This window comes from Nycticebus coucang, chromosome X, assembly GCF_027406575.1.
Source record: "Nycticebus coucang isolate mNycCou1 chromosome X, mNycCou1.pri, whole genome shotgun sequence".
Classification (NCBI taxonomy): domain Eukaryota; kingdom Metazoa; phylum Chordata; class Mammalia; order Primates; family Lorisidae; genus Nycticebus; species Nycticebus coucang.
In genome coordinates, this window is record NC_069804.1 from 61,867,087 (window position 1) to 61,885,658 (window position 18,572).

At 38.8% G+C, this 18,572-nt stretch overlaps 1 protein-coding gene across 1 annotated transcript in view; it reads right to left on the minus strand.

The window, feature by feature from the left end:
* WNK3 (WNK lysine deficient protein kinase 3) overlaps window positions 1-18,572 on the minus strand; it is a 348,186-nt gene that overhangs the window by 270,081 nt on the left and 59,533 nt on the right. Inside the window, exons 4-5 of the mRNA XM_053579253.1 lie at window positions 3,719-3,939; window positions 2,819-2,976 (exon numbers count right to left, since the gene is read on the minus strand). Coding sequence (XP_053435228.1) covers window positions 2,819-2,976; window positions 3,719-3,939 — 379 coding nt within the window. The remainder of the gene's footprint in view (window positions 1-2,818; window positions 2,977-3,718; window positions 3,940-18,572) is intronic.

Below are 18,572 nucleotides of genomic sequence, written 5' to 3' on the forward strand. Positions count from 1 at the left end.
TAGTTCCTTATGTTGACACCTCCATATGTTGACCAATTTGTTATAGTCCCCTGGGTGGTCAACTTATAGAGGTTCTACTGTACTATAAATGAGCACTTTTTCTTTTTTTTCACAGAATCAATTATTAAACATTTACCAGCTCACCATTACCCTTTAAGTCTCTTACATTCTATAAACACCTCCTTCTCTTTTTCTTTCACGAAATTGATTTGTTAGACAAACAGGGCATTTATCCTATAGAATGCCCCACATTCTGGATTATGGCCTTTCTTATTGTCATCTTATACAAACCTCTAGAGCAGTGATTTTCAACTGGTGTGCCATAAGAGGTCCTTAAGCGTTATGCAAATTTTTTTTAAATATCATTACTTAAATTATTTTCAAAAGAAGTTCAAAGAACGATAAGCATATCCTTTTTTTAACTCTTTTTTTTGATCAACATAATTTAAGTGTCCCACGGAAGTTTAGCTACAGGTTCAAGTATGCTGTGATATAAAAAAGTTTGAAAAACACGGCTCTACAGTCAGACAGACTTGGATTTAAAATCCCCCATTACAAGTAGCTGTGGGAAGTTAGGCATGATACAACATCTGATTTTCAATCTGACTATCCGTAAACTGAAGACTTCACCTACCTTGTAGAGATACAAAGATTAAAGTATGTGGTATACAGTATACATTAAAAAAAATAAGGACTCCTCATACCTGCCAGAATAATTATTATAAAAAAGATGAAAGATAACAAGTAGTAGTAAGGATGCAGAGAAAAGGGGACTCCTGTATACTGTAATAGGAATATAAATTAGTACAGCCATCATGGAAAATGTTATGGAGTTTCCTCAAAAAAACAAACAAAAAAAAAAAACATAAAAATAGCACTACCATAGTAATTCTACTTTGGGGTATATACCCAAAGGAATTGAAATCAATATGTTGAAGAGATATCTGCACTCACATGTTCATTGCAGTATTTATTCACAAAAGCCAAGATATGGAAAAAACTTAAGTATCCATCAATGGATGAATGGATAAAGATAACATGGTATATAGACACAATGGAATACTATATTCAGCCTTTAAAACAGAAGGAAATTCTATCATTTGTGACAACATGGATGAACCTAGAGAACATTATGTTAAGTGAAGTAAGCCAGACATAGAAAGAGACACCACCACATAATCTCACATATATACAGACTCTTAAAATGTCAAACTCACAGAAGTCAAAAGTAGAATGATGGTTACCAGAGGCTGGAGGTAAAAGAAGGTAATAGGGAGTTGTTGCTCAAAGGGTGTAAGTTGCAGTTAGACAGGAGGAAGAAATTTAGAGATCACTATATAGCAATATTATGGTCAATAATAATGTAAATTTCAAAATAACTTAGTAAATTTCAAATAGTTCACCACAAAAAATAAGTGAGGTTATAGATAATATTAGCTTGATTTAATAATTCCACATTGTATGCATGTATCAAAACACCACACTATACCACACAAATTTATACAATTACAATTTGTGAATTAAAAATAACATTAATAAGGATGGGTGCAGTGGCTCATGTCTGTAATCCCAGCCCTTGGTGAGGTCAAGGCATGAGGCCAAGAATTCAAGACCAGCTTTGGCAACACAGCAAGATATTATCCTTACAAAAAGATAATAAAAAATTAGCCAGTCACAGTGGCACGTAACTGTAGTCCCAGCTACTTAAGAGTCTGAAAGAAAAGGATCACTTCTGAGCCCTGGAGTTTGCAGTGATCATGCCACTGCATTCCAGCCTGGGTAACAGAGTAAGACTTGTCTCAAAATAAATAAAATAAAAATAATACTAATGGGCCAGGTGCAGTGGCTCATGCCCATAATCCTACCACTCTGGGAGGCCAGGTGGAAGGATCTCTTGAGCTCAGGACTTTGAGACTAGCCCAAGCAAGAGTGAGACCCCCATGTCTATTAAAAATGGAAAAATTACCCAGGTATTGTGGCAGGCACCTGTAGTCCTAGCTACTCAGGAGGCTGAGGCAAGAGGATCACTTGAACCCAGGGGATGTGAGGTTGTTGTTGAGGTAGGCTGAGGCCATGACACTCTAGCCCTGGTGACAGAGTGAGACTCTGACTCAAAACACACACACACACACACACACACAAAAAAAAAAAAAAAAAAAAAAAAACACCAGTACCTATTAATGTTAGCTGCCTGAATCTCTCTCTAACAATCTCTTTCATGATCTATCTTGAGCTACCAAACTAGATATGAAGTAGTCTTCTTCAAATACTTCACTTCTACCTTCCTTATGTCCCCTTATTATACTCTCATCCTCTTATTTTATACTTATTGGTGAACTTCAATTTTCCCCTAATAGAAATGAACACTTCCTATTTATCTTTGCATTACTTGCAATTTCTAACACATAAAAAAAATTACTCATAGCAAGAACCCAAATACTGTATCAGTTGTACTGTATTTTGAAGGCCCCTTCATAATCAGGCTTTTAGAACTACAAAAAACCTTCAAAACCATTTAGCAAATCTCTATTACTAATAGATATCTAATAAATATCTAATAAATATCTAAAAATTCTTTACAAACAAATGGATATGGATGACATTATCTGTACATTTACCCAAAGATGCTAATACAAAGCATTTTATATGACCCCAATAAAATATAAGTACATAATATAAATACAAAGTTCATTTCATTACAATTATTAAATTGAGCATGGTTATAGAGAACCAAAATTAGGCTTGACAAAGTGAACTTTACTAATTTCAATATGAAATGTAACAATTTATAAAGTAAAAGGAATAAAGTTATACCTACACTAGTTACTTTACGATATATCTGAGCTGCATTCTGACACTCAGAATAAGGGTATTCTGAAGTAGCCATTTCCAGCATACACATTCCAAAAGCATAGACATCTACAGATTCATCATAGTGCTCTTCATACATCTCTGGGGCCATAAACTCAGGAGTCCCTACAAAATAACATCACAACCACATTTTTATTAAGGAGAAAACTATCACCAAGATCACATTTATTTTCCCATAAAGATTACCTGTGTTAATTTCTACACAAGTAATTGTTAAGTATAAAAAAAAACAAATCGGTAAGTATAAAATTTGTTGAATACTTGCTATATCTATGTAACTCTTAAAGAAATTCCTTAACTTTCTCCACTGATAATGTGCAATTTCTAATGCTCAAGATTAGGTAATGATTAATAAAAACTGTTTTATTTCTATCCCTTTTATCCCTTCAAATTTTTCTGAATTACTTAGTATAATTCTCTTGAGTCCTCAGAACTATTCAATAATCCTAAACATATCCCCACAAAAAATATATATATAGTATATACACACACACACACACACACACACACTATAATGTCTCAGAAATAAGTCAATATATAATAGGTATTTCAAAGCAAATTCCCAGTCTAGGCCAGGAATTGGCAAACTTTTCTGTAAAGGGCCAAACGGCAAACATTTTAGGCATTGCAGTCCATATGGTCTCTGTCACACTACTTCACTCTGCCACTATAGAGCAAAAGTAGCCATAGATAGTCAGTAAATGACTGGGTGTGGCTGTGTTCCATTAAAACTTGTTTCACAAAATAAGCCATGAGCCAGATTTGGCCTATGGTCATAGTTGTTCTAGACCTACACAATTGAAAAATCTCACTTTACCCAACCAGTGAACTGTAAAATGTTAATCACCAATGACACTCTTAGCAAATGATGTGCGCATTAAGGTTGCCAGTCCTAGATCACCAATCTTCACAGATCCAGTAGGTCCCGTGATAAAAATATTGTCACATTTCAGATCCCGATGAATAATAGGAGGAGTCCTAGTGTGCAAGAACTGCAACCCCTTCAAAATTTGTCTGCACCAGCTTCTTAAGACCTTTGGTTTCATGACTTTAAATCGTTTTAAGTACCTATACAACAAAACAAAAGACCACATGTAAACAAACATACCCGGCTTATTGTATGAACATTACATGGGTAAATCACATAAATAGATAATTTATGAACTATGATTGACATCACTGAGTTGTTTTCTATTATCTGTTATAGCAAATAATTATTAAATCTAAGACCTCATTTTTAGAAAAGTTATCCTTCCAAGTGTAGCATCTTTAATTAAAACAAAGAAATTAGGGAGCAGAGGCAAGATGGCCGACTGGAGCCAGCTTTCCACAGAGGCTCCCGTCCAGAAGGAGAATTAAAGGACAGAAGTTTAGCGAGTAAGCTGATGGTTTGGAGCTGAGCCAAGAGAGAAGGTTGAAGAATGCACATCAACCCTGCTGAGGTGAGCTGCGACCCCAAGGAAACAAACAATAGGTACAAAATCAATCGCCAAACAGACAGGAGTCCCCTCCCCCATGAAAACATACTTTCTACAAACAAGCAAACAGAGTTCAGATATCCTCCTATTTTACCCCATGAGAGAGACCCTCTAAAAACTGGAACTCCTTCCCCAGAGAGGACCTACCAGTGTGCCACGGCACTCTCCCGCCAGGCATAAAACTGCATAAAACTGTATATATTCTCTACCTGCAATTCTGAACTCCTAGCACACCCCTCCACTCTCACCCAGAGGTCTGGAAGCCTGTCCCCCATGGAGTCCAGATTCTTGGGCATTTTCTCAAGAGGTGTAGACAGGGCGTGGGCAGTTGCAGGTCTGTGCTGATTCTGCTGCACGGGAGTAAGGAGAAGATGGTCAACTGAGGGAACCATATGGGAGAGGGAGAGGTGGTGCCCCATGGCACAGAGCAGAAGAAGCAGCAGAAGCAGCAGCAGCAGGAACAATAGGGCTCACACCCCTGGGGATATTTTGGAAAGACACTCCCCAGCTCTGTGGGCAAACAGAGGAAACAAAATCTTCTCTGGTGGCAGCCACTGGCAGAACAGATCTGGGATGGAAACGCAGGCCCCATGAGTAAATGGTATGCCTGAGGCAGTACCTGCCTGGGGTGGGGGGGGCGGATGGAACGGAAACTAGAATTCCAGGGGCTGAGTCAGAAGGACTGCATTAGAGAGCCTAAGAAGCACCCGGCCCCCAGGGGATCACAGCTGAGACAAAAGCAGGCAGAGAGGGGCAGCAACTGAGAGCTCAGTGTAAACTCTAACCGTGCCTGCCCCAACACAGACTGCAGCCAACAAAGAGACACCAGCTCAGGGCACTAGCACAGACAGGGACTGAGTCGCAGTTTCTGTGAACTCAAACAGCACATGGTCCACAGGGGAATATACCTGGGACAGAAACATAAATTCTGTGAAAATATTAGTGTCAGCAACATCAATCAGGTGCAGGGCTGGAACTGACTGAACCACTCGAGCTTTGATTAAGCACCCAAGGTTCTCGGGCCTAAGCACTCCCTGCCAGCTGGTGACAGAGAGCGGCAAACTGGCCGAGGAGACAGAGATCTCCCTGTGACTCAGACAGGCGCAAACCCCTAGAGCATCTACTCATTGGAGGGAACTGGGTCACAGCCTTGCAGGCTTACCAGTGATTGGGTGTGACAGAGGTGCAAGGTGTGGAAGGAGTCATCAACCTTCCCAGACTAATTCATTTGCTAGGTGGGTCCTTCTGACCTCGGGGACCACCGAAGTGAGTCACACTTAAGCTGCCAGCAGACCTGTGCAATCTAGTTGCCAAGATGTTTTGAACTCTCCCACCAGAGACTGGTGCTGACTGGGACAAATGATTTGGACCTCTACAACTGGGCCAATCACCCAAGGACTATCCAAAATGGTACCCTGGGTGTGTGGTTGTGAGATGGTTTGATTTTCCTTTTCTAGTTGTTGCCCATGGGGGTGGGGTGACTTAATTGCTGGTATTTCTCCACAGCTGAGACTTAAATCCAGAGTAACTGACTCACTAGGGTAGGACAGAGACCAGTTGAAAACAAGACAGAGCCACTTAGCCACACCACACCAAGCAGGTCCCCAGTTTCTCAGGCCATAGCACTGTACAAGTCAGTTGCAAAACTCTAGCCGAAAAGGTACAGACACAAGTAACAGCTCTTGGGAAAAGGGCTAGTTAACACTACTTCAGGAACCCCCAACCCAACTTCACTTTATATGCTCATCTAGCCAAATGGTATAATATAATCATGCAAAAGAATCAGCAGAAAAAAACTCCGGCAACTTGAATAACCAGAGTAGATCAACACCCCCAAGAAACAAAACAAGGTGGACACAACTGAAGATCCCATTCATAAACAGATGGCTGAGATATCAGAAATCAAATTCAGAATTTGGACTGCAAATAAGATTAATAGAATGGAGGTAAAGTTAGAATTACAAATTTAAGAAGCATTTCAAAAGTTGTCTCAAGAATTCAATGAATTCAAAGACAAAACACCAAAGATTTTGACACATTGAGACAAGAATTTGCAGCCCTCAAAGATCTGAGAAATACATTAGAATTCCTCAGTAACAGAATGGTGTAGGCAGGAGAAAGGATTTCTGACAGTGAAGACAAAGCTTTTGAATGCTCTCAAACCCTCAAAGAGAAAGAGAATTGGGGAGCAAAAATGGATCATTCTAAAAGAGAGAACTGGGATAATTCAAAGAAAACTAATATTCACCTTATAGGAATTCCTGAAGGCAACAAGGTGGCTGAAGCCCTACTCCATGAAATAACCAAAGAGAACTTCCCAGACATGCCAAGATATTCTGAAAATCATATAGCAGACAATTTCAGAACACCAGCATGAATCAACCCAAATAAGACATCTCCTAAGCACATTATACTAAACCTCAACAAAATTAACATGAAGGAGAAAATTGTGCAAGCAGCCAGATGTAAGAAAACCAGGAAATACAAGGGGAAGAATAAGGAAATGACTGCAGATATCTCTGCTGAAACCTCTTAAGCTAGAAGAGGGTGGTCATCGACTTTTAATCTCCTAAAACAAAATGACGTTCAACCCCGAATCTTGTATCCAGCTAAACTGAGTTTCATTTATGATGGAGAAATTAAATACTTTAATGACATCCATATGTTGAAGAAATTTGCCATAACTAAACCAGCTCTCCAGGATATTCTCAGGTCTATCCTCCATAATGACCAGCACAATCCTCGACCACAAAAGTAAACTCACTCAGAAACTTTTGATAAAACTCCAACTTCCACAGTGGCGAAAGAATTAAAAATGTCAACTGCACTTTCGAAAAACTCGATATCCCAAATTCTACCAGGCTATCAATATTCCCCATTAATGGGAATGGCATAAATTGTCCTCTAAAGAGCCACAGGTTGGCTGACTGGATATAAAAACTCAAGACAGATATCTGATGCATACAAGACTCTCATCTTACCTTAAAAGATAATTATAGACTCAGGGTGAAGGGATGGTCATCTATAATTCAGGCAAATGGACATCAGAAAAAAGCAGATGTTGCAATTTTATTCACAGATACAATAGGCTTTAAAGCAAGAAAAAGAAGGAAATATAAGAATGGTTACTTCATATTCCTTTTCTTTTCTTTTTTTTTTTTTTTTTGTTTGTTTTTTTGCAGAGACAGAGTCTCACTATACTGTCCTCGGGTAGAGTGCCGTGGCGTCACACGGCTCATGGCAACCTCTAACTCTTGGGCTTACGCGATTCTCTTGCCTCAGCCTCCCAAGCAGCTGGGACTACAGGCGCCCACCACAACGCCTGGCTATTTTTTGTTGCAGTTTGGCCGGGGCTGGGTTTGAACCCGCCACCCTCGGCATATGGGGCCGGCGCCCTACTCACTGAGCCACAGGCGCCGCCCACTTCATATTTCTTAAGGGTAACAATCAACATGATGAGATTTCAATTATTAATATTTATGCACCCAATCAGAACGTGCCTCAATTTATAAGACAGACTCTAATAGACACGAGCAACTTGATTTCCTCTAGCACAATTATAGTAGAATTATTTAACACGCCTTTAACAATGTTGGATAGATGGTACAATAAGAAGCTAAGCAAAGAAATTTTAGCCTTAAACTTAATCATTCAACAATTGAATTTAACAGACATCTACACAACATTTCACCCTAATAAAACTGAATATACCTTCTTCTCATCAGCACATGGAACATCCTCCAAAATTGATCACATCTTAGATCACAAGTCTAACCTCAGCAAATTTAGAAGAACAGAAATTATTCCTCACATCTTCTCAGACCATCATGGAATAAAAGTTGAACTCAGTAACAACAGGAATCTGCATACTCCTACAAAAACATGGATACTAAATAACCATATGCGGAAAGATAGCTGGGTCACAGACGAGATTATTACCAAATTTTTGGAACAAAATGATAATGAAGATATGAATGACCAGAACCGCTGGAATACTGCAAAGGCAGTCGTAAGAGGGAAATTTATAGCACTGCAAGCCGTCCTTAAGAGAATGGAAAGAGAGGAAGTTAACAACTTAATGAGACAGCTCAAGCAACTGGAAAAGGAAGAACACTCCGATCCCAAACTCAGCAGAAGAAAAGAAATAACCAAAATTAGAGCAGAATACAATGAAATTGAAAACAAAAGGACTATACAACAGATCAATCGATCAGAAAGTTGGATTTTGAAAAGGTCAATAAAATAGATAAACCTTTGGCTACCTAACCAGCAAAATAAATCACTAATGTCATCAATCAGAAATGGTAAAGAGGAAATAACAGACCCCTCAGAAATTAAAAAAAATCCTTAACGAATATTGCAAAAAACTCTATTCTCAGAAATACGAAAATCTGAATGAAATACACCAATACTTGGAAGCACGACACGTTCCTAGACTTAGCCAGAATGAAGTGGAAATGTTGAACATGCCTATATCGAGTTCTAAAATAAAATCAACTATACAAAATCTAGTACGAGATGGCTTCACATCAGAATTCTACCAAAACTGTAAAGAGGAACTAGTACTTATATTACTCAACCTTTTCCAAAATATGCAAAAAGAAGTAATACTACCCAACACATTCTGTGAAGCAAACATCACCTTGATCCCCAAACCAGGAAAAGACCCAACAAGAAAAGAAAATTATACACCAATATCACTAATCAATATTGATGGAAAAATATTCAATAAGATCCTAGCAAACAGAATACAGCAACACATCAAACAATTTATACACCATGACCAAGTGGGTTTTATCCCAGGGCCTCAAGGCTGGTTCAATATACGTAAATCTATAAATATAATTCAGCACATAAACAAATTAAAAAACAAAGACCATAAGATTCTCTCAATTGATGCAGAAAAAGCTTTTGATAATATCTAGCATCCCTTCATGATCAGAACATTTAAGAAATTTGGTATAGAAGGGACATTTCTTAAACTGATAGAGGCCATCTACAGCAAACCCACAGCCAATATCCTATTGAATGGGGTTAAATTGAAATCATTTCCACTCAGATCAGGAACCAGACAAGGCTGCCCATTTCCTCCACTGCTCTTTAACATTGTAATGGAAGTCTTAGCCATTGCAATTAGGCAAGAAAAGGCGATCAAGGATATCCACATAGGGTCATAAGAGATCAAACGTTCACTCTTTCCAGATGATATGATTGTATATCTGGAAAACACCAGGGATTCTACTACAAAACTCTTAGAAGCGATCAAGGAATACAGCAGCATCTAAGGTTACAAAACGAATATTCATAAATCTGTAGCTTTATATATATCAACGATAGTCAAGCTGAAGAAACAGTCAAGGACTCTATACCATTAACAGTAGTGCCAAAGAAGATGAAATATTTGGGAGTTTACCCAACAAAGGATGTGGATGTTCTCTATAAAAAGTACTATGAAACTCTAAGAAAAGAATTAGCTGAAGACATTAACAAATGGAAAAACATACCTTGCTCATGGCTGGGAAGAATCAACATTGTTCAAATACACAAATTTACAATATTCAAATTTAATGGAATCCCTATTAAAGCACCACTGTCATACTTTAAAGAACCTGAAAAAATAATACTGCGTTTTACATGGAATCAGAAAAAACTCAAATAGCTAAGACATTACTCAGAAATAAAATCAAATCATGAGGAGTCATGCTATCAGACCTCAGATTATACTATAAATCTATAGTGATCAAAGCAGCATGGCAATGGCACAAAAACAGAGAGGTAGATGTATGGAACAGAATATAGAACCAAGAGATGAACCCAGCTACTTACGGTTATTGGATCTTTGACAAGCCAATTAAAAACATTCAGTGGGGGGCAGCACCTCTGGCTCAGTGGGTAGGGCAACGGCCCCATATACCAAGGGTGGCGGCTTCAAACCCAGCCCTGGCCAAACTGCAACAAAAAATAGCTGGGCATTGTGGCAGGTGCCTGTAGTCTCAGCTACTCGGGAGGCTGAGGCAAGAGAATCGCCTAAGCCCAGGAGTTGGACGTTGCTGTAAGCTGTGTAACACCAGGGCACTCTACTGAGGGGAATAAAGTGAGACTATGTCTCTAAAACAAAAAACATTCAGTGGGGAAAAGATTCCATATTTAACAAATGATACTGAGTGAACTGGCTGGTGACCTGTAGAATACTGAAACAAGACTCATCCCTTTCACCATTAACTAAGAGACCCTCACTGGATCAAAGATTTAAACTTAAGATACTAAACTAAAAATACTAGAAGAAAGTGCAGGCAAAACACTTGAAGAAATTGGCTTGGGAGAATATTTTATCAGGAGGACCCCCCCGGCAATTGATGCAACACCAAAAATACACTACTGGGACCTGATCAAACTAAAAAGCTTCTGCACAGCCATGAACACAGTAAGTAAAGGAAGCAGACAACCCTCAGAATGGGAGAAGATATTTGCAGGTTATGTCTCCAACAAACATTTAATAACCAGAATCAACAGAGAACTCAAATGTATTAGCAAGAAAAGAACAAGTGATCCCATCTCAGGGTGGGCAAGGGACTTGAAGAGAAACTTCTCTAACAAAGACAGGCACACGGCCTACAGACGTATGAAAAAATTCTCATCATCCTTAATCATCAGCGAAATGCAAATCAAAACTACTTTGAGATATCACCTAACTCTAGTAAGATCAGCCTACATCACAAAATCCCAAGACCAGAGATGTTGGCACGGATGTGGAGAAAAGCGAACACTTCTGCACTGCTGCTGGGAATACAAACTAATATATTCCTTTTGGAAAGATGTTTGAAGAACTCTTAGGGATCTAAAACTAGACCTGCCATTCGATCCTACAATTCCTCTACTAGGTATATATCCAGAAGACCAAAAATCACATAATAACAAAGACATTTTTACCAGAATGTTTACTGCAGCCCAATTCATAATTGCTAAGTCATGGAAGAAGCCCAAGTGCCTATCGACCCATGAATGGATTAATAAATTGTGGTATATGTACACCATGGAATATTATGCAGCCTGAAAGAAAGATGGGGACTTTACTTCTTTCATGTTTACACGGATGGAGCTGGAACATATTCTTCTTAGCAAAGTATCTCAAGAATGGAAGAAAAATTATCCAATGTACTCAGCCCTACTATAAAACCAATTTATAGCTTTCTTATGAAAGCTATAACCCTATTATAGTCCAAGAAAAGGGGGAAAAGGGAAAGGGAGGGGAGGGGAGGGGGATGAGTGAAAGGAGGATAATTAGTGGGACCACATCTACAGTGCATCTTACAAGGGTACATGTGAAATTTACTAAGTGCAGAATATAAATGTCTTAACACAATAACTAAGAAAATGCCATGAAGGCTATGTTAACCAGTTTGATGAAAATACTTCAAATTGTATATAAAACCGCACATTGTACCCCCATGATTACATTAATGTACACAGCTATGATTTAATTAAAAAAAAAAGAAAACGATATCAATTAGGTCAAGCTGGTTAACAGTGCTATTCATATCTTTTATATCTGTACAGATTTTTTGCCTAGTTGTTGTATTAATTACACTAAAAGGGATATAAAAATCTCCAGGTATGATAGAAGATTTTAATCCTTTCTTCCTTCTGTCCGTTTTATGCTTCATGTATTTTGGTACCTACACAATTGTAATTAAGTCTTTCTGATACATTTGAGTTTTTATCATTATAACATGTCCTTGTTTATTTCTGGTAATACTCCTTGTTTTGAAGTCTATTTTCTCCATTATTAAAAGTTCTGTTCTAAGTGTCTAATAAAAAATAAAAATAAAAAAGAAATTATTCTGGGGAAGGCAGACCAAGATGGCAGCCGAGTAACAGCTTCCTTGCATCTGGGCACCGTGAGTCTGGGGATAGAGGACTCCAGGCATCTCTGGCTGGTGGAATCTGCCTATCATCACCCCTGAGAGGATACAGGGAGTCAGCGAGAGACTTCTGGACCCCAAAGGGAGGACTAAAACAGTGGAAAACCGGCAAGTGGTCGCGTGTGTTCAATCCGTCTAAACCCGCCCGCAACTGTAAGTTCAGTAGCAGCGAGACTGCAAACCAGAAAGGCCTTACCTGTGAACTGTTTTGGTGTCTTTGGACTTGGCACTCAGCTGAACTGCCTTGGGGAGAGCCTGAGCGGGAGTGCGGAGAACTGTGGCCTTTGTCTAGGGCCCCAGTCTGAGCCGCTGAGCCAGACGGACCTAATAGTGTTTGGCTCTGGGTCACAGGCAGACATTGTGAGCGATCTGCCCCGGCAAGCTCCGCCCTCAGGGTGGCAGAGCTGGAATTGGGTGGGAGCTGGTAATCCAGCGACCAAGTAGACTAAGGGCGGGGTCTGAGCCGCCTTGCAGCCCTAACCCTCGGGGGCAGAGGGAGACCAGTTTTGACACACTGGGTAAGTGGATAGCCACTTCAGCAGTGATTCCAGCGACAAGCACATCCCTGAGAAAGCTTCTGCTCAGTAAGTGAACAAGTTCAAAGTGCCTTTTAAGTGGGCTGAAGAGAGATTTAGGGTGTCTACCTGTTGGGGTTTGAGAAACTAGCAGCCTCCAGTCGTATCAGAACTGTGATTAACATCTCATACTCCAGAAGACCACGTGTTGCCCAGACAATATTCAATAACATATACATACTGCTTTGTTTTTGGTTGGTTTTTTTTTTTTTTTTTTTTTGCTTTGGTTGTCTTTTTTGTTTATTTTGATGTTGTGGATTGTTGTTTTGTTTTTCAAGTTCAACCTTTTCCATACAGATCCTTTTTCTTTCTCAATTTTTCTAGTTTAATTATAATTTCCCATTGCTGCCTATTTCAATAATTAGAACTTCATTTTTGTTAGTGTTTCTACCACTATTATTTGGTTTTTCCAGCCAATTTTATCCTGTGAAGTTTTCTGTTTGCTTGTTTTGGTTTGATTTATAGCATTTTTGTCTTTCCTCTCTACTTGGTGGAGGTGGGGTACTGTGTCTGATCAGGTTAGCAAAGAGCTGCTGACCTCAAGGGAACCACCCAACTGGGCACCCCCAGAAGGTGTTTTCTTTTTTTTTCTTTAAGGTTGTATCAAAGTACCCTACTGTACACCTATATTGCTCTGTCTCCCTCTTTCTGTGCCTTTCTTCTTTTTGTCAATATTCCTTTTACCCACACCCTCAGCTTTCTCTATTTTTCTTTTTTTTTCCTTATCACTCGGTCCTCCTTTCTTTCATCCCTTTTTTGCTCTTCAACCTTCTCACCCTTCTGGTCCTGTAACCCTTAGTCCACAGGCACGAGAACTTAAAGAGCAAGAGGAAGTGAAAGGAAAATTAGGGCAAGGAAACAGATAAAAGAAATCACCCATGAGGAAGAATCAGCAGAAAACTCCAGGCAACATGAAGAACCAGTCCAGAACAACCCCGCCAAGGGACCATAGGTAGCTACTGCAGAGGATTCCACCTATACAGAAATGTTAGGAATGACAGAAAGGGAATTTAGAATACACATGTTGAAAACAATGAAAGAAATGATGGAAACAATGAAGGAAACTGCTAATAAAGTGGAAAATAACCAAAAGGAAATCCAAAAACAGAATCAATTAAGAGATGAACGATATGAAGAATATAAAAAGGATATACCGAAGCTGAAGGAAATGAAACAGTCAATCAGGGAACTTAAAGATGCAATGGAAAGTATCAGCAAAAGGTTAGACCATTCAGAAGAAAGAATTTCAGAGGTAGAAGACAAAGTTTTTGAGATAACTCAGATAGTAAAAGAGGCAGAAAAGAAGAGAGAGAAAGCAGAACTTTCACTCTCAGAATTATGGGATTTTATGAAGCGTTCCAACATACGAGTTATAGGAATTCCAGAAGGGGAAGAAGAATGCCCCAGAGGAATGGAAGCCATACTAGCGAAAATTATAAAAGAAAATTTCCCAAATATCACCAAAGATTCTGATACACTACTTTCAGAGGGCTATCGGACCGCAGGTCGCCTCAACTCTAACCGAGCTTCTCCAAGACACATTGTGATGAACCTGTCCAAAGTCAAGACAAAAGAAAAGATTCTGCAAGGTGCCAGGAGTAAGCGCCAGTTGACCTACAGGGGCAAATCCATCAGATTGGCAGACTTCTCTAATGAAACTTTCCAAGCAAGAAGACAATGGTCATCTACCTTTAATCTCCTTAAACAGAACAATTTCCAGCCCAGAATTCTGTACCCTGCTAAGCTAAGCTTCAAAATTGATGGAGAAATCAAATCATTTACGGATATACAAACATTGAGGAAATTCGCCACAACAAGACCAGCTCTACAGGAAATACTTCAACCTGTTCTGCACACTGACCACCACAATGGATCAGCAGCAAAGTAAGAACTCAGAAATGAAAGGACAGAACCAAACCTCCACACTGATGCAAAAGATAAAACTAAGCAATGGACTCTCACAAAATAAGACGAATAGAATACTACCACACTTATCAATTATCTCAATAAATGTTAATGGCTTGAATTCCCCACTGAAGAGACATAGATTGGCGGACTGGATTAAAAAACACAAGCCATCCATTTGCTGTCTGCAAGAAACACACCTGGCTTCAAAACACAAATTAAAGCTCCGAGTCAAGGGTTGGAAGACAATTTTTCAGGCAAATGGAATTCAGAAGAAAAGAGGAGTTGCAAACTTATTTTCAGATACATGTGGATTTAAAGCAACTAAAGTCAAAAAAGACAAAGATGGTCACTTTATATTGGTCAAGGGAAAAATACAACAAGAAGACATTTCAATTCTAAATATCTATGCACCCAATTTAAATGCTCCCAGATTCTTGAAACAGACCTTACTCAGTCTGAGCAATATGATATCTGATAATACCATAATAACAGGGGACCTTAACACTCCTCTTACAGAGCTGGACAGATCCTCTAAACAGAAATTAAACAAGGATATAAGAGACTTAAATGAGACCCTAGAACAACTGTGCTTGATAGACGCATATAGAACACTCCATCCCAAAGATAAAGAATATACATTCTTCTCATCACCCCATGGAACATTCTCCAAAATTGATCATATCCTGGGACACAAAACAAATATCAACAGAATCAAAAGAATTGAAATTTTACCTTGTATCTTCTCAGACCATAAGGCACTAAAGGTGGAACTCAACTCTAACAAAAATGCTCGACCCCCCACAAAGGCATGGAAACTAAACAATCTTCTGTTGAATAACAGATGGGTGAAGGAAGAAATAAAACAGGAAATCATTAACTTCCTTGAGCATAACAACAATGAAGACACAAGCTACCAAAACCTGTGGGATACTGCAAAAGCAGTTTTGAGAGGAAAATTCATCGCTTTAGATGCCTACATTAGAAAAACAGAAAGAGAGCACATCAACAATCTCACAAGAGATCTTATGGAATTGGAAAAAGAAGAACAATCTAATCCTAAACTCAGTAGAAGAAAAGAAATATCCAAAATCAAATCAGAGATCAATGAAATTGAATACAAAAGAATCATTCAGAAAATTAATGAAACAAGGAGTTGGTTTTTTGAAAAAATAAATAAAATAGATAAACCATTGGCCAGACTAACGAGGAATAGAAAAGTAAAATCTCTAGTAACCTCAATCAGAAACGATAAAGGGGAAATAACAACTGATCCCACAGAGATACAAGAGATCATCTCTGAATACTACCAGAAACTCTATGCCCAGAAATTTGACAATGTGAAAGAAATGGATCAATATTTGGAATCACACCCTCTCCCTAGACTCAGCCAGGAAGAAATAGAGCTCCTGAACAGACCAATTTCAAGGACTGAGATCAAAGAAACAATAAAAAATCTTCCAACCAAAAAATGCCCTGGTCCAGATGGCTTCACTCCGGAATTCTATCAAACCTTCAAGGAAGAGCTGATTCCTGTACTGCAGAAATTATTCCAAAAAATTGTGGAAGAAGGAATCTTCCCCAACACATTCTATGAAGCAAACATCACCCTGATACCAAAACCAGGAAAAGACCCAAACAAAAAGGAGAATTTCAGACCAATCTCACTCATGAACATAGACGCAAAAATTCTCAACAAAATCCTAGCCAATAGTTTACAGCTTATCATCGAAAAAGTCATTCATCATGATCAAGCAGGCTTCATCCCAGGGATGCAAGGCTGGTTTAACATACGCAAGTCTATAAACGTTATCCACCATATTAACAGAGGCAAAAATAAAGATCACATGATCCTCTCAATAGATGCAGAAAAAGCATTTGATAAAATCCAGCATCCTTTTCTAATTAGAACACTGAAGAGTATAGGCATAGGTGGCACATTTCTGAAACTGATTGAAGCTATCTATGACAAACCCACAGCCAATATTTTACTGAATGGAGTAAAACTCAAAGCTTTTCCTCTTAGAACTGGAACCAGACAAAGTTGTCCTCTGTCACCTTTACTATTCAACGTAGTGCTGGAAGTTCTACCCAATACAATTAGGCAAGACAAGGAAATAAAGGGAATCCAAATGGGAGCAGAGGAGGTCAAACTCTCCCTCTTTGCTGACGACATGATCTCATACTTAGAGAACCCCAAAGACTCAAGCACAAGACTCCTAGAAGTCATCAAAAAATACAGTAATGTTTCAGGATATAAAATCAATGTCCACAAGTCAGTAGCCTTTGTGTACACCAATAACAGTCAAGATGAGAAGCTAATTAAGGACACAACTCCCTTCACCATAGTCTCAAAGAAAATGAAATACCTAGGAATATACCTAACGAAGGAGGTGAAGGACCCCTATAAAGAAAACTATGAAATCCTCAGAAAGAAAATAGCAGAGGATACTAACAAGTGGAAGAACATACCATGCTCATGGATGGGAGGAATCAACATTGTTAAAATGTCTATACTTCCCAAAGCAATCTACCTATTCAATGCCATTCCTATCAAAATACCAACATCGTACTTTCAAGATTTGGAAAAAATGATTCTGCGTTTTGTATGGAACCGGAAAAAAACCCATATAGCTAAGGCAGTTCTCTGTAACAAAAATAAAGCTGGGGGCATTAGCATACCAGATTTTAGTCTGTACTACAAAGCCATAGTGCTCAAGACAGCATGGTACTGGCACAAAAACAGAGACATTGACACTTGGAATCGAATTGAACACCAAGAAATGAAACTAACATTTTACAACCACCTAATCTTTGATAAACCAAACAAGAACATACCTTGGGGGAAAGACTCCCTATTCAATAAATGGTGTTGGGAGAACTGGATGTCTACATGTAAAAGACTGAAACTGGACCCACACCTTTCCCCACTCACAAAAATTGATTCAAGATGGATAAAGGACTTAAACTTAAGGCATGAAACAATAAAAATCCTCCAAGAAAGCATAGGAAAAACACTGGAAGATATTGGCCTGGGGAAAGACTTCATGAAGAAGACTGCCATGGCAATTGCAACAACAACAAAAATAAACAAATGGGACTTCATTAAACTGAAAAGCTTCTGTACAGCTAAGGAGACAATAACCAAAGCAAAGAGACAACCTACACAATGGGAAAGGATATTTGCATATTTTCAATCAGACAAAAGCTTGATAACTAGGATCTATAGACAACTCAAATTAATCCACATGAAAAAAGCCAACAATCCCTTATATCAATGGGCAAGAGACATGAATAGAACTTTCTCTAAAGTCTTTCTCTAAAGACAGACGAATGGCTAACAAACACATGAAAAAATGTTCCTCATCTCTACATATTAGAGAAATGCAAATCAAAACAACCCTGAGATATCATCTAACCCCAGTGAGAATGGCCCACATCACAAAATCTCAAAACTGCAGATGCTGGCGTGGATGTGGAGAGAAGGGAACACTTTTACACTGCTGGTGGGACTGCAAACTAGTACAACCTTTCTGGAAGGAAGTATGGAGAAACCTCAAAGCACTCAAGCTAGACCTCCCATTTGATCCTGCAATCCCATTACTGGGCATCTGCCCAGAAGGAAAGAAATCCTTTTATCAGAAGGACACTTGTACTAGACTGTTTATTGCAGCTCAATTTACAATCGCCAAAATGTGGAAACAGCCTAAATGCCCACCAACCCAGGAATGGATTAACAAGCTGTGGTATATGTATACCATGGAATACTATTCAGCCATTAAAAAAAATGGAGACTTTACATCCTTCGTATTAACCTGGAT